The sequence below is a fragment of the Aotus nancymaae genome, unplaced genomic scaffold, assembly GCF_030222135.1.
Source record: "Aotus nancymaae isolate 86718 unplaced genomic scaffold, 86718_ANA_hifiasm-v0.15.2.pri h1tg000062l, whole genome shotgun sequence".
NCBI classification, from domain to species: domain Eukaryota; kingdom Metazoa; phylum Chordata; class Mammalia; order Primates; family Aotidae; genus Aotus; species Aotus nancymaae.
This window is the reverse complement of record NW_026988476.1, coordinates 27241495-27256945: the sequence shown is the minus strand read 5'-3', so window position 1 is coordinate 27256945 and position 15451 is coordinate 27241495. Positions and strand designations below refer to the sequence as shown.

Genomic DNA, 15451 nt, shown 5'->3' with positions numbered 1-15451 from the left:
GGATTCTTATCCACATATATAATAGCTTTATTCTCCTTAATGTATGAGGCAAAAAAGTTCTGCTTAAGTTTAGATAATTCTACCTCATTCTAGCTACTTTTTTGTTACATATTTCTATTTTATCTGAATTAAATAATCTTGATTCATTTATAAATTGCTTTTTGTCTCATCATATTTTCCTGTGTTTCGTGTGTGTGTGTGTGTGTGTGTGTGCATGTGTGTGTGCATATACACATAAAGATCCGTACTCTACTAACCATTAAACATACTAAAGACAGGAAGCATCTTTTTTTATTGTCTTCCTATTGATAGAATAGAGAAGGTGCTAGATAATGCTTATTGATTGTAACATTTGCTAAAGATATTTAAAAATTTTAAATAAGAATCATCTCTAGTATCTACTAAATCTATACTATATGCTAAGCATCATACTAAGTCAATATAATCTTATTTAAACCTCATAACAATGCTGAGGTAAATTGCACTATTATTTCCATTTTATAGACAAAAAAATTAAAACTTTGAGAAGTTCACTAACTTGCCCAAAGTTATACAGCTAATGAAATGGCTGAGCCAGGCTTAAGTTTTGTCTGTCCAACACCACAGTCTCTGTGAACCACCTCTGAATAAAATAACCAGAGAAAAACAAATCTAATTTTACACTAAAGTTCACCTCTATCCCAATCTTTGCTCAGTCACACCACTTTATAAACAAGAGAAGGCAGAGGGCAGTATAAAGTATACAAACTGTTATATGGGGTAGGATCAGCCCAGAATTTTATAAATTGGGATTATTCTCCAATGTCTAAGTTCTGTTACATTCAAATTTTACCTTAGGAAATAAATCCAAACACTATTTTAATTCCCTTAAGTTAGTTTGAGTCTGTATAACTTACATGCACTTATTTTTGGTTTTCCTGATGCAAAAACTTGAACTGAATGCTGATCTGCATAACACCCAGTGAGTGTGTAATCCAAGATCCTAAAATGAAGCTAGAAAGGAGAGAGAAATGTACTAAATTAAGGTGATTATTTGGTAAAAAGGATGGTTACATTTTTTCCCTTGACTCAATTTTAGGGAATTTATTTTACACAGTTCACAAAATAAAAATCATAAATATTAAACTTGAATTGTGTGTGTGTGTGCATGTATATGTGCATGCACATGTGTATACAAACAAACACACATACAAATTTTTTTCCCGTTTGCATTAGGGCCATTTCTTTGTAAGGCTGTCATAATGAAGTACTTAACATATAATATGTACTTCACTAACAGCTCTAATACATACTCCAAGGTATGCTGAGTGAACTGAGGTTCAAAGATGCAAGGATGTACAAATATGGACTACATACATCCCAGCATGTAGGCAGCAGAGCTGGCATTTGAAATCACACCTCACTGACTCCAAAAGCTGGTGTTGTCTCCCCCTATGCTGCTGTCTTGTATACTGTATATTCTCTTCTATCCCTAGGGCTATGTGGTTATGATATATTCTAGATCATAAGTCTTTTACAGGCAGGAAAGTATACACCTTCTAGCAAAATAAAATGTAATTACAAAAACAGGAACATCAGTTTAGCTTGTGTTTAAGAGGAATGAGCTGCTCTACTTAATTTTCCAGAAGGGTGAAATTTAACTTTTACAGAACTAAGCTTAGGAATTACCTTTTCCCTCACCCAGAAAATCTTTCTAAAACATACTCCATAATTCCTGGATTTCATTGACAATGTGGGGCTATCACTACAAATGTCAATTATCATACTGTGCTGTAAGAGAGTGAATCATTAGTACCTCCTCTGAAGACATAGTACCAGGGTGCCTCTAAGTTACAATGACATTCACATGGCCTACGAAAAAATCTGTTTCATGGAGCTCCAATTCTCCTTTGCTGTGATTCTCCTCATCTCTGCTGCTAAATGCTCCAGATTTTTGCAGTATCCTGACACCTTTTTATGTATTTTTCTCCTATCTCTATTCTCTGCAAATTTCTCCCATTTCCTAACTTTCTCCATTAATTATCAAACTAACTGATCACATGCATAAGATGTGATTTATAATGTAATGCAATTTTCAGATCTTCTCAGCAATTTTTTTCCTGTTGCAACTCGAATGATCTCTGATAATAAAGGGCTTTTGCTTGCTTTTTTGGTATAATTCTGAATGCTAGAAGTTATGACAAGACTGACTCTCACACAACTAAGATATTGTAAAACACACTTAGATCATTCAGTGAACACAAATATGTACTACACGCTTTCAGTGTGAGTGAGCAACTGGTTAGTGATGGGAATGAATAGAAAAATTATAATTCCTTTGAAGGACATACAACGTGTGGTAACATTCTACATTTTCTGAAAGGTATCTGAAGTAGGAATTTTTATAATAATCCTTCAAACAAAGCTTCTGGACATAGGTAAAGCCAAGATAGAAGAAATGAATTATCACCAGAATACTTCTGACTTCACTACTTCACCTAATCGCCTGTATTTCTCATCTTTGATTTCTTTACTCCATTTTAATTAGGTTTTCTTGCTACCTTTCTAATCACTCCTTCGATTCCCTCATTTGTTCTTCTGAATCTTCCTGTATTATCTTACCTTTTTCTGATCTTATTTATTTCCACTGCCTCAACTATTTCTTCTCTGTAGATAATTCCTAAATCCTTGTATACAGCTGAGCCTTCTCTTAAGAATCAAGCTTTAGATTTTTAGCTTTCAATGAACATTTACAATGGGCTATGTTGCTATTACCAGCAAGAAATATGATATGAAACCCATTCCTCCCCAATTTTCTCCACATCTATATTTTATTTTAAGTATGTTCATCCATTCAGCAAATATTTATGTGCTAGGTCCTGGACTAGACATTTGGAATAAAACAATGAATGAATGAATTCACGTCTCTACCCTCCTAAAAAGCGTCCAGTTTGGTTTAAGTTCCATATGATTTTGAACAATACCATTTCTTGTGTCTGTATTTAATTAGTGGTCAAGATTTTACTTTTATCACGGCTTTTACAGCAGTCCCTTCACTTTTCTCTCTTCCTTTCTGTTTCTGTTGACACTACACTAACTCAGCATTATTAACTCATTATAATATTAACCTTTCATATGGAATATTAATATGCTATAGAATGGCTTGTCTCTAGATTTTTACTTACCTTCCTTACATCCATTCCAGATTAACATTCATGAGGTATCACTTGTGAAAGACTACCCCCCTACTTAAAAAAAATACACCATCAGCCAAAGGAATAAAAGTCAGATTCAAACCTCCTATAATTTGAATCTAAATTATGTATCCAGTCTCATATAGTATTACTATTTTTAGCACTGGTTTCTAAGCATGCCTTGTTTATCTTCACTCTTTTAAGTATTTTCTTTACCTAAACAAATGTTAGTCAACCTTCAAGTCTTCATATTCATGCATATCTAGGCCTCAGAGTTTGGCTTAAACTTCACCTCCACTGTAAAGCTTTCCACAACTTCAGCTATATGTAGCACTTCTTTCTTGAAATACCAAAGCTGTTAGCACTGATAAATAGTTGACATGCAACACTGAAAAATTTCTGGAGGGCAAGAACTACATCTTTTATTTTTTTGTGTATAAATGTCCATGTTTTTGTCATTGTTGATGAGACAGAGTCTTACTCTGTCACCCAGGCCAGAATGCAGTGGCACAATCATGGCTCACTGCAGCCTCAAACTCCTCAGGCTCAGGTGATTCTCTTATCTGAGCATCCCAAAAATCTGTGACTAAAGGTGTATACCACCATGCCCAGATAATTTTTCTATTTTTTGTAGAGGCAGGGTCTCACAATGTTGGCCAGGCTGGTCTTAAACTCCTGGGCCCAAGCAACCCACCCACCTTGGCCTCCCAAAGTGCTGAGATTACAGGTGAGAGCCACCATGCCTGGCCCAAATCTCAAATTTGATAACCGAGAGCTGAGTAGAATTAGGTTAAGTTAGGGTATTTAGGTTAACTGCCTTTTTTAAAAAAACAAAAAAACAAAAAACAAAAAACCCTTTTTTAAAAGAGACCTGGTCTCACTCTGCTGTCCAGGTTGCAGTTCAGTGGCACAATTTAGCTCACTGTAACCCTGAACTCCTGGGCTTCAGCGATCCTCCTGCCTTAGTCTCCCCAATAGCTGGGACTACAGACACCCACCACCATGCCTGGCTCCTTAAAATGTTCAAGTATTAAGTGAAGTAGAATGATTAATACTAAACAATAACAACAAAGATCAAACAAAAATCCAAAAGAGAACTTAGCCCAGACGAAAAGAACAGAATTCTAAAATAATTGGTGGAAAATATAAAAAAATCAACTAGAAATATGCAATTTAGAAACAAAGGAAGGGGCTCTACTGTAGTGAGCCATATAAATATGTTTACCTTTAAATATGCTGTTTCTCCAACACAAATTGGGTCAAATGGCTGCTTCTCATGGCTCTTGGCTCCAAAAGTTACAGTTCCAGAAAGACTAATTTCCATTGATTTTGGGAACTTCTGGCCTAAAACACAAATATATTAATCAACTATTCTAAATTAAGTAGATTCTACTGTAAATGATAAGAAAAAAATCAATAAACAAAACTTGCTCACCAATAATCCAGATCAATAAGCTTTTCTCTCGAAATACTTCGAGCTGGCCAAAACTAGTTTTGTATTCCAAATGTGTAATTGGACCTCTTTAAAAAGAAAAGGGCAAAATAGAGAAAGATCATAGATATAACAGTTTTAAGAGATCTAAGTCAAACTTGGCCACTGTTACTTAATACAAGGACATCATAAAAGCAGATCTGTATTTAAGTTTGCTGAATAGAACAAATAATGAATATTAAATCTTGAAAAACACCAAAACCCACAGAAATATTTTTGGTGATAATATGTATTTCATTATTAATCCTTAAGACAACTATGAAATCATACAAAATGTATTAATATAGTCACATGGGTTGCTATAACATTAAAACTATGATTTTACTACATATGTAGACATACTTTGACAAAAAAAAACTATGCTGCAGAATAAATTTAAAAGTAGAACTGATAAGAAAGTAATATTATAATTGGCTAATTCACCAGATGTTGACAGTTTGGTTTGACTTGTATACAGAAAAATTGCTAGAAATAAAGCCAGTAAAAAATAATTCCTGAGGAAGCTACAATGGCTTAAGAGTATAATTTACTAGTAAGTTTAACTAGAAAGATAAAGACATACTTAAAAGTAAACAGATTATTTTTATGACTATATCATGAAAATCAGCATTCAGTTGAATAAAATAAAATTCTTTAGGCCTTAAAAATAAGGTAAAAGACAAAGACAATGTATTACGGGGCAGTGGGAATGTATTAAGGAAGGAAGAAATTATGGCAGTATGTATTTTATTCCTACCTATTGAAAAAAGGTATATGAGCTTCACAGAATTCAAAATTATTTTTCACACTTTCATGAAGTTTTAAATTAACAGTTATTCTTAGTTGTACTTCTTCCTCCTTCATTTGATAAAAACCCAAAATTGGTGGGACAGGGACCTAAAAAGAAACATAAATGTCTATATAATTCTCAGGTTAATGGGTCTAAAATACCAAAAGTAACTGAGAAAATAGTTACTTTTAATGACTTAGAGGTTATTCCAAGTCGTTTTGGTAAGAACAATGATGAATCTATATTCGTTATAAGGATAAGGATTCTTCTTTTTCTGTTTTCAGAGATGAGAAAACTGCTTTACAAAAGTGTCCAATGCATTCTTGTTCTTATACTTGCTTGTCCAGGCTCCCGCCTCCATGTTCTCTGACCTGCAGCATAGGGCATGCAGTAGGCATACTGATCACTGCCAACCTGCCCACAGCTCCTGTTGCTCCAACTGAATCCCATAAATTCTCCAATCCCCTAGTTCAGCAGTAACTTACTTGGTTGGTCATGAATAACGGACTGAAAGGGAAACAACTTGTAGCCTAGGGTGTGCCAATCATGACTTCTGGTGCATTTGAAGTAAGACACAGAAAGACTACTTTTACAGTGCAAGCCCTAGAGCCATAAGGTCATGTGTAAGCAGAGAAAGCCAGCTGAAAGAGACGACTGAGAAGCAGAGATGTGACGGAGTGCACTCTGAGTACAGAGTGGTATTGATTTTAATTTTCTAGTTCTAGTCCCATTACAAGTGGGTCTGCTTCTTTTCTTATCCTTAAATGGCAATGAGATTGCCTGTTGCACTCTCAAAATAAATTTGCTCTACTTAAGCTAGCTTGAGTAGGTTTTTCTAACTTACTCATTCACAACTAGGACAAGAGATAAACTGGTATAGTAGCAAAGGGGTTTGGGAGTCTGAAAAATTTGGGTTCAAATCCAGGTAGTGACATTTATTATATGACCTGGGCAAATCATTTCACTTCGAGACTCTCTTTAGCTGTAAAATGGGAATAATGTCTATTCTAAAGACTATTAACAGTACTAGAGAAAATACATGTAAAGTGCTTAGGACAATGTCTGACACAGAAGCAGTTATTCAATAAACAATAAATAGCTATTAATGATAATATATATCTGTAATTCAGGTTGCTTGCAATGAGAGGTTATTTTATGTTCATGGTTAAAACCATGACTAAATCATACCAAAATCTATCCCATGACCATGAACTCCTTTTTAGGGAACATTTAAAAAAATAAATTATTTTGAAAGCCATTTACAAACAATTACAGACACCAAAGAAGTGAATCTTCATCTTATTTTTTTTTTTTGAGACAGTCTCACTCTGTCGCCCAGGCTGGCATGCAGTTTTGCAATCCCTGCTCACTGCATCCTCTGCCTACCAGGTTCAAGCAATTCTCTTGCCTCAGCTGCCTGAGTAGCTGGGATTACAGGCGCGCGACATCATGCCCGGCTAATTTTTTTGTATTTTTAGTAGAGACAGGGTTTCACCATGTTGGTCAGGCTGGTCTCAAACTCCTAACCTCAAGTGATCCACCCGCCTCAGCCTCACAAAGTGCTGGATTACAGGTGTGAACCAGTGTACCCGGCCTGAATCTTCATCTTCATCCATCAATTATTGTCTGATAAATAGAACTTTTTCTAAGTTTTCATAACCGAGTATGAATTATTTACTTATCAAGAGTATTTATGAATATAAAGATTAGTAAACTCTCAATGATTCTAAGGTTGTTTACCTGGGAAGTGTAGTAGCATAAGTTGAATGACTCTAAAGGTGGAGTGAATGGAAATTTGTAAGGCCCACTAAATGCAGAGTCATCCATTGCATCAATGCTACTAGAAGTCAGAATTGCAGAGTCAAGAGAAGTTACACAAGGATGAACTAGAATATCTTGAAGTGGAGATCCATTGGTGGGGAGACTCAAGCTGATGGTAACATTTGGCATGATTCCTTCCAAATCACACTGAAATGCAAACAGAAAGATTATCACCAAAATCTTAGAAGCAAATCTGTTTGAGGCTTTTCTAAATTTATCAGTCATTTTCCCCAATTTAACTCACTTTTCTCTAGGTACCGTTTTCTTTGCTTTCTGTGTTATTAATGGTTTTATCATGTTCTCAGACACCCAAGCCGCAGACCAGGAGAGCCCTCATATACTCCTTTGCTTATCTCTAAAACTCTGTTACAAAGATAATTTAAATCTTCTGACTTCTCTCCATTCCTGTTGAACCACATTGATATAGGCCCTTACAATTTCTGCCATAGTCCTCTAAATATTTCTGGACTTGCTTTCCCTTAGTCAGTCCTCTAATCCTCCATCAATGCCAGAGCTATCTTAACGAAACACAATTTTTATTATATTTTTTCCATGCTCAAATCCTTTCAGTGATTCTATTTCAATTCTGTATTACTTGTAAAGCCTTTCATTGTTTGGCTTTCATCTACCTCCTTTTTAATTCCCTTCAACTTTTATTTTAAGTGCTGGGGACATGTGCAGGTGTGTTACATAGGTAAACGTGTGCCATGGTGTTTTGCTGCACAGATCATCCCATCATCTAGGTATTAAACCCAGAATCCATTTGTTATTCTTCCTGATGCTCTCCCTCTCTCAGCCCCCACAACTGACAGGCCCCAGTGTGGTTGTTCCCCCCTTGTGACCATGTGTTCTCATTATTTCGCTCCCACTTATAAGTGACAACATGCAGTGTTTGGTTTTCTGTTCCTGCACTAGTTTGCTGAGGATAATGACTTCCAACTCCATCCATGTCCATGCAAAGGACATGATCTTGTTCCTTTTTATGGCTGCATAGTATTCCATGGTGCATATGTAACACATTTTCTTTATCCAGTCTATCACTGACGGGCACTTACGTTGATTCCATGTCTTTACTATTGTGAATAGTGCTGTAATGAACATACATGTGTATGTATCTTTATAACAGAATAATTTGTATTCCTTTGAGTATATACTCAGTAATGGAATAACTGGGTCAAATGGTATTTCCGCCTCTATATATTTAAGGAATCGCTAGTCTTCCACAATGGTTAAACTAATTTACACTCCTACCAATACTGTAAAAGTGTTCCCTTTTCTCTGCAATTTTGCCGGCCATCTGTTGTTTTTTAACTTTTTAATAGTAGCCATTCTGACCGGTGTGGGATGGTATCTCATTGTGGTTTTGATTTGCATTTCTTGAATGATCAGTGATGTTGAGTTTTTTTTCATGTTTGTTGGCTGCATGTATGTCTTCTGTTAAGAAGTGTCTGTTCATGCCTTTTGCCTAATTTTTAATGTTTTTTTCCATCTACCTCCTTAATCATTTTCTACCGTGCAACTCACACGTAGTCATATTGGACTCTTGCATTTCCCTAACTAAATCATACTGTCTTATACCTCCATATGTACCTTTGCATTTCCTATTCCTTCCACCTGCAATGTTCTTTTCTCCCTGTAAATGCTTTCATTCTTCAGGTCTTAGTTCATTTGATGCTTTTTGTGAAGCCTTACATTCTGTATCACCTCTACAGCCTACCTTTGCTATGTAGAGAAGCCCAGGATCTTCTTCCCTATGCAGTGTGGGTTAATTTGCCAATGAGACGTACTTATGAGGGATTCACAAGGGAAAAGGAAAAAGGAAGTAATTATTCTGGAAAAGTCTTTAAAGCCAGATAAGATAGCTTCTCACACCTGTCCCTGAGCTCCTACTTTGAGGCCAAAGAGGCCAGATGCTGCGCTTCTGCAGACCTTTCTTTGAATTTCCACTGTCAGGTAGTAACAGAAATTTCTTAGACTTCTTTGTGAACTTTTGCTCCTCCAGTCTCCAGACTAAAGTCTTTAGTGACTGTTTCTAAAAGGCTACAACTAGAGGATCAAAGACTTATTCCCTCAGTGTCTCTTGAATAAGCCCTAATTTCTATATTAAACATCTTTACTCCCATAAATCTTATAGTGGCTTTTTCTGGCCCAACCAGACTGACACACTTCACTTGCATTTGTGTAGGTAGTCAGGGTCTTTGTACCTCAACTCTAAATTCACCTCTATTAAAGCCTAAATCAAACTGACCAACTGAGCCCTATAAGAATTACTGATATCTTCTGTTTCACCAGAACTACACAATATTTTAAGAGTTAGTGAACTCTGAAAGCATAACACTTAGCTCCAAATGCACCATCATATATATAGATTGCACCATACATTAACCGTCCACTATCTACAGGTATCTGTGTCCATTTCTCTCTTCAAAGTTTAAATTCTCTGAAAGCAAGAATCTTTACATTTCTCTTAGTATCTCTAGTGCCTGACACATTTCTATGCATAGGAAACAATAATAAAAAACATTTGCTGAGTGGCTATCTTTTTCTAATTTCTAATATGAAATGTTTCACCTTTTAATGTTTTATCTACTGTTCAACATGTGTGGGTATTCACTATGTATCTGCTGTACAATGTAAGTACTTAAAGAGCAGGCAGGCGTTACGAAGAGTACTATATATAATAGGTGCCTTTTTAAGGTCTGTCAGTGACAATTACAATAATGGCAGTCACATTAAAAATAAATATGCCAAATAATCTTACTTTATGTGTTTCTTTTTTAGACGGAGTCTCACTCTGTCACCCAGGCTGGTGTGCAATGGTGCCATCTCAGCTCACTGCAACCTCCACTTCCCGGGCTCAGCCTCCCAAGTAGCTGGGATTACAGGCGCATGCTGCCACACCTGGCTGATTTTTTTTTTGTATTTTTAGTAGACATGGGGTTTTACCGTGTTCCCCAGGCTGGTCTCAAACTACTGAGCTCAGGCAATCCAACTGCCTCCGCCTCCCAAAGTGCTAGGATTATAGGTGTGAGCCACCGCACCTGGCCTAATAATCTTACTTTAAAACTTAAAGAAAATTTTGGGTTTCAACTTTTAAAACATCTGCTACATGTGAACTAATAAGAATAAGCGAAAGTAATTTTCTTTTTGATACATATTTATGGAGATAAAATAAGCAAACATCAATAGTAAATACCATTAAAATTTCAAAATATTCAGTTTATACTTAGTAAATTAATCTCTTAACATTCTTAAAGGGTCAGAGAAACATCAACCATCATGGAACCTGCCAATGAATCTATCTATGCACTTAAAATGCCAGATCATCAGTCATTTACTATAGGATGAGAACATCCATTCTAGAAGGAATTGTTGTACTACCCTTTAAACCAATCTGGCATATGTAAATCCAAACTTTAAAAGTAGAAGTTGTTTAAAAAAAAAAAAAAAGGCACCTAAGAGTTTATCTCATTTTAAAAATTAGAAAAGATTCACAAAATTGTGTAACCTTCTAAAGACATAACAGAAAATTAGTGGTAGAGTGAGGTTTAGAACTTTGGTTCACTGGCCTTTGGCTCACCAGGTTGTCTATCACAGTAGGATAAAACAAAGATGATTATTTCCACTTACAGTGGGCTTCACAATAAAATTCCTTTAAATAGTAAGCTCCTGAACTACTTAAAGAATGTTTGGCTAACAGTTATATTATGTACATGCAATCTTAAAGAAACATTTAGTATATAGGTTAAGGTATACCCCCATTTTTTTCTCCCCTTAAGAACATTTTTTAAACAAAAAAGTTGTCCATCATGATAATCTGTATCAGAACTAAGAGTAGAAACCAATCTGAAATTCCCCTAAGAGAAAACTAGGGTCAACCTATCAATGAAAAGAGACATTAAATGCCATGATATTAATTAGTATTCCATCATATAGAACATATTCTTTGTTTATTGCTACAGAATGAAAAAAACCAGAAATGATGAATTTTTCTATTTTCTTTTTTTTGAGACAGAGTCTAGCTCTGTCACCAGATTAGAGTATAGTGGCATGATCTTGGCTCACTACAACCTCCACCTCCCAGGTTCAAGTGATTCTCATGCCTCAGCCTCCTAAGTAGCTGGGATTACAGGCATGCTCCTGTAGAGATGGGGTTTCACCATGTTGGCTAGGCTGGTCTTGAACTCCTGGCCTCAAGTGATCCACTCACCTTGACCTCCCAAAGTGCTGGTGTTACAGGAGTAAGCCACTGTGCTGGGCCCTATTTTTCTATTTTCATTTCACTGAACTTATGAGAAAAAAGATTCAACTACTGTAAAATTTAAGAATGACATCATCCATGAACATCTCAATTTTGGAGCCATTTACAATAGTTATTTCTAATAAAGTGAAAAACTGGAGTGTATTTTTGACCATGATAAATGTGAGTTTAAAATAGACACAAAAACTTGTAGGTAATTTTAACATTAAACAGGAACATAATAGACCCAATTTTTGTGTCAGGACCGTTCTAATTCTCTCCTCTTGAAATCTAGTTTTATTGATAAGATTTATATATAGCCACACAACATTAAATTTGATATATAAAAAGTGTACATAACTGTAGAGAATAAAGGAAGATAGAAAAATAAAGAAAGGAGAATACTATTGATATAAACCTGTAGAAAGTTTACTTGGAGGATTTTATTTTTTTTTTATGGATTTTATTTTTGATCATTATTCAACATGGCATTAATCACTGCTAACTGTATTGTTATTTCCATTGTCTTGAAGTTATTTGACACTACTCTTTTCATAGGTGGAGCCTAATTCCATGCCCCTTGAATATGGAGCACTTAGTGACTTGCTTCTAATAAACAGAACGTAGTGGAAATGATATTACGTAATCTCTCAGGCTAGGTAATAAAAAGAATAACTTCTGCCTGCCTGTCTCTCTGTCTCTCTCTCAGATCTTCTGGTCTGAGGGAAGCCAATCATCAAGTGTGAGGACACTTAAGCAACCAGTTGAGAAGTCCATGTGGAAAGGAACTAAGGCCTCCTTCCAATAACTAGGACCAATTTAGTTAGCCATGTGAATGAGTCATCTTGCAAGTCGATCTTCCAGCCTCAGTCAGACCTTCAGATGACTACGGCCTCAACTGAAAACCTGACTGCAACTTCATGAGTGATGCTACGCTGAAAGTTTCCAGCTAAACAAATCCCCACAGAAACTATGAAAATAATAAATGTCTATTTTGGGGATAGTGAGACAATTGATTACACAGTCACAGATAACTAATACAATTGGTAACGTATATAAAAAGATAACATTATAAAATTCTATATTACTCTGCCATTTAACAACTGCTGCTTAAGATAAAAATAAAAAATGTCATTTAAAACACAACTAGCAAATGTTACTTTTCTCCATATGTTAAATAAAATGATAAAGCAAACACCAGAGAAAAATCTCACCTTGCAAGTCACTGTTCCAACAACTTGCCATGTATCTGCTACACCCTGTTTATCATATTGCATGGATTTTACTTTCTCGGTGATAGAAATAGAAACTTGTGGTTTTCCTTTGTAAGTTCCAGGTTTCCAAGCTGGCTGTTTCTGTGGCCGAGTCACAGATACAAAATTGGTATTATCTAATGAATTCTGTAAGTTGGCATCTAATACAGTACCAAATGGACAGGCCTGCAGAAGCAAGTCAGGCAACTGGCTCAATTTTGTATTTAGCTCATTGTCATTTTTTTGACCTGAATAAAGAAAATCCTGTATCCCAAAAAGAAGTTCAAAGCCTTGTGAAACTCCACTAACACTAATTAATGGTGGACGAGGGGACAGAGTTTGTTCAACTAGTGGAACACAAGCATATATCATGTCATTCTTCAGAAAAGCAACAACTGGCCAGAGTTCTTCACCTCCTACCAGGAGTCCATAGATGGATGTTTTATTGATGCGTGAACAGCTATCACGACTCTCCACGAAGTCCTTATCATCATCCAATAATCTAAGTTCAAAGAGCAGTGCTTTAAGAAAGGGACCATCTTCAGGAATAGGCACATAACTTGCTCCATTGAAGACTCTGGCTCGTTTTTCAACGGTTGGATACCGTCTACATTATGGAAACAGAAACATTATAAATAATTCTTCCAAGTAAAATCAAGATGAAAGAATTTTTAAAAACTCCCAAATATAAGGGAAACTGAAATAACAATAAACTACACAAGAAACAAATATATACACACATCCACAAAAGCCAACAACCAAAAAATTATAATGCTCATTAAGTTACTACTAGAGTAACTGTTTCATACTTGGTATAGAATCTACTATTGAAAATGCTTAATTCAGTTTAGTTATTTAGTTTAAGTAGAGTATATGATTCTAATTCAAAATCCTTGTCTCTCAGCCACTCAGATTCCATCTTGGTAAGCAAGGAGCATATACTTGAACCACTTTAGGCACCTATAAGATTTTTTTTTCCTTCTGATTCTATCTTAGATAGAGTAGGACTAACAAAGTGGTTCAATTTAACCCTCCACAATTTTGGATTCATTAGTTGAGACAGTACAATTTTAAAAGGAATGTTCTATTCTACTCAACCTACAGTGAATGACAGGTACCCTGTGTCTTCTTGCCAATCCCTACAAAAACATAAAAGATCATTTTAGTAATAATGGTTTATCTCTATGACCCTGGAATAAACTTTTAGCAATAAAAAAGAATAAAATCAGAAAGTTTTTGCATGTTCTGAGTTGAACAGTAAGCAGTTACTAATTTATCTTTTCTCCGGTTGAAAACGGAATAGAAGATGCTTTTGCTCATTTACAGAAATCTGTTAAATCACAGTTTCTTAGTTCCAAAACATGTACTTTGTCTCATTCCTTCTCCCTCCACTCAAAGTCCAGAATAATGTCATTTTATCAGCTATTAACTTTTGAGTAAATCACTTAACTTTCCTTAGCCTATTTTCTTGTTTGTAAAATAAAGGGGTAGCAACAAATCAGCAGTTTTTACTAAGAATCAAAAACATACCTGGCTAAAACAGTTTTCTACTAATAAAATATTGATGTTTACTAATATTTTTTAAAAACATAAATAAGAATGTATTCAAAGTTATCCATATGTAGGCTGAGTGCGGTAGCTCACTCCTGTAATCTCAGCACTTCGGGAGGCCCAGGTGGGCAGATCACTTGAGGCGAGGAGTTTGAGACCAGCCTGGCCAACATGATGAAACCCTGTCTTTACTAAAAATGCAAAAATTAGCTGGGTGTGGTGGTGCACGCCTGAGATCCCAGCTACTTGGAAGCCTGAAGCAGGAGAATCTTGAACCTGGGAGGTTGCAGTGAGCCGAGATCATGCCACTGCACTCCAGACTGGGAGACAGAGTGGGACTCCATCTCAAAACACACACACACACCCCCCACCCCGAAAACAAACAAACAAAAAAACCAACCAACCAATCAACCAACCAAACAAAAAACCCCAAAAAGAACAGTTATTCATGTGTAGGTAAATCTCACCTACATTATGATGCATTTTCTTGATTGAGAAAGGGGAAACATTAGTTAGCACACCAGTAATGGCATAGCAAGTAAATGCCATTTTTTTCTCTAAGTCTCTGTATATGAATAGTAGAGATCTCTGGATGAAACTCTAGTCCAATCTCTTATCTAGTTTTCTAGAGGATAATTAAAGTTCTTAAGTATAAAAGTTTCACGACTGACTGGGACCTTATACAATGCCCTAATATGTGTTAAATAAATATTTTCTTGGATGACTCAACCTATCATTTCAAATTTATTATATGCTTTTTCTAAAAAGAACTCAAAGTTTAAATGTCCCTACAACTATGGGGTATGATACCAACCTAAGCCAGATGTAAGCTGATGCTATTACTATCTGGACAGCAAACCTTTAAACCAGAATCTGAACCAAGTTTTGTTATGGGAAATAAGTACTTAGATAGAGGAAAGATCATTTGCCTTCTTAAATCTTTTTTTTTTCTTTTTTTTTTAAAACAGAGTTTTGTTCTTGTTTCCCAGTTTGGAGTGCAATGGCACGATCTTGGCTCACCTCAACCTCGGCCTCCTGGGTTTAAGCGATTCTCCTGCCTCAGCCTTCTGAGTAGCTGGGATTAGAGACATGTGCCACCATGCCCAGCTAATTTTGTATTTTTAGTAGAGATGGAGTTTCTTCATGTTGGTC

At 35.8% G+C, this 15451-nt stretch overlaps 1 protein-coding gene across 1 annotated transcript in view; it reads right to left on the bottom strand.

Annotated features, from left to right (window-relative positions):
- AP5M1 (adaptor related protein complex 5 subunit mu 1) overlaps positions 1–15451 on the bottom strand; it is a 30459-nt gene that overhangs the window by 11913 nt on the left and 3095 nt on the right. Inside the window, exons 2-7 of the mRNA XM_012450982.3 lie at positions 12710–13355; positions 7175–7402; positions 5402–5541; positions 4609–4694; positions 4399–4517; positions 897–993 (exon numbers count right to left, since the gene is read on the bottom strand). Of these exons, the coding sequence (XP_012306405.2) occupies positions 897–993; positions 4399–4517; positions 4609–4694; positions 5402–5541; positions 7175–7402; positions 12710–13355 (1316 nt within the window). The remainder of the gene's footprint in view (positions 1–896; positions 994–4398; positions 4518–4608; positions 4695–5401; positions 5542–7174; positions 7403–12709; positions 13356–15451) is intronic.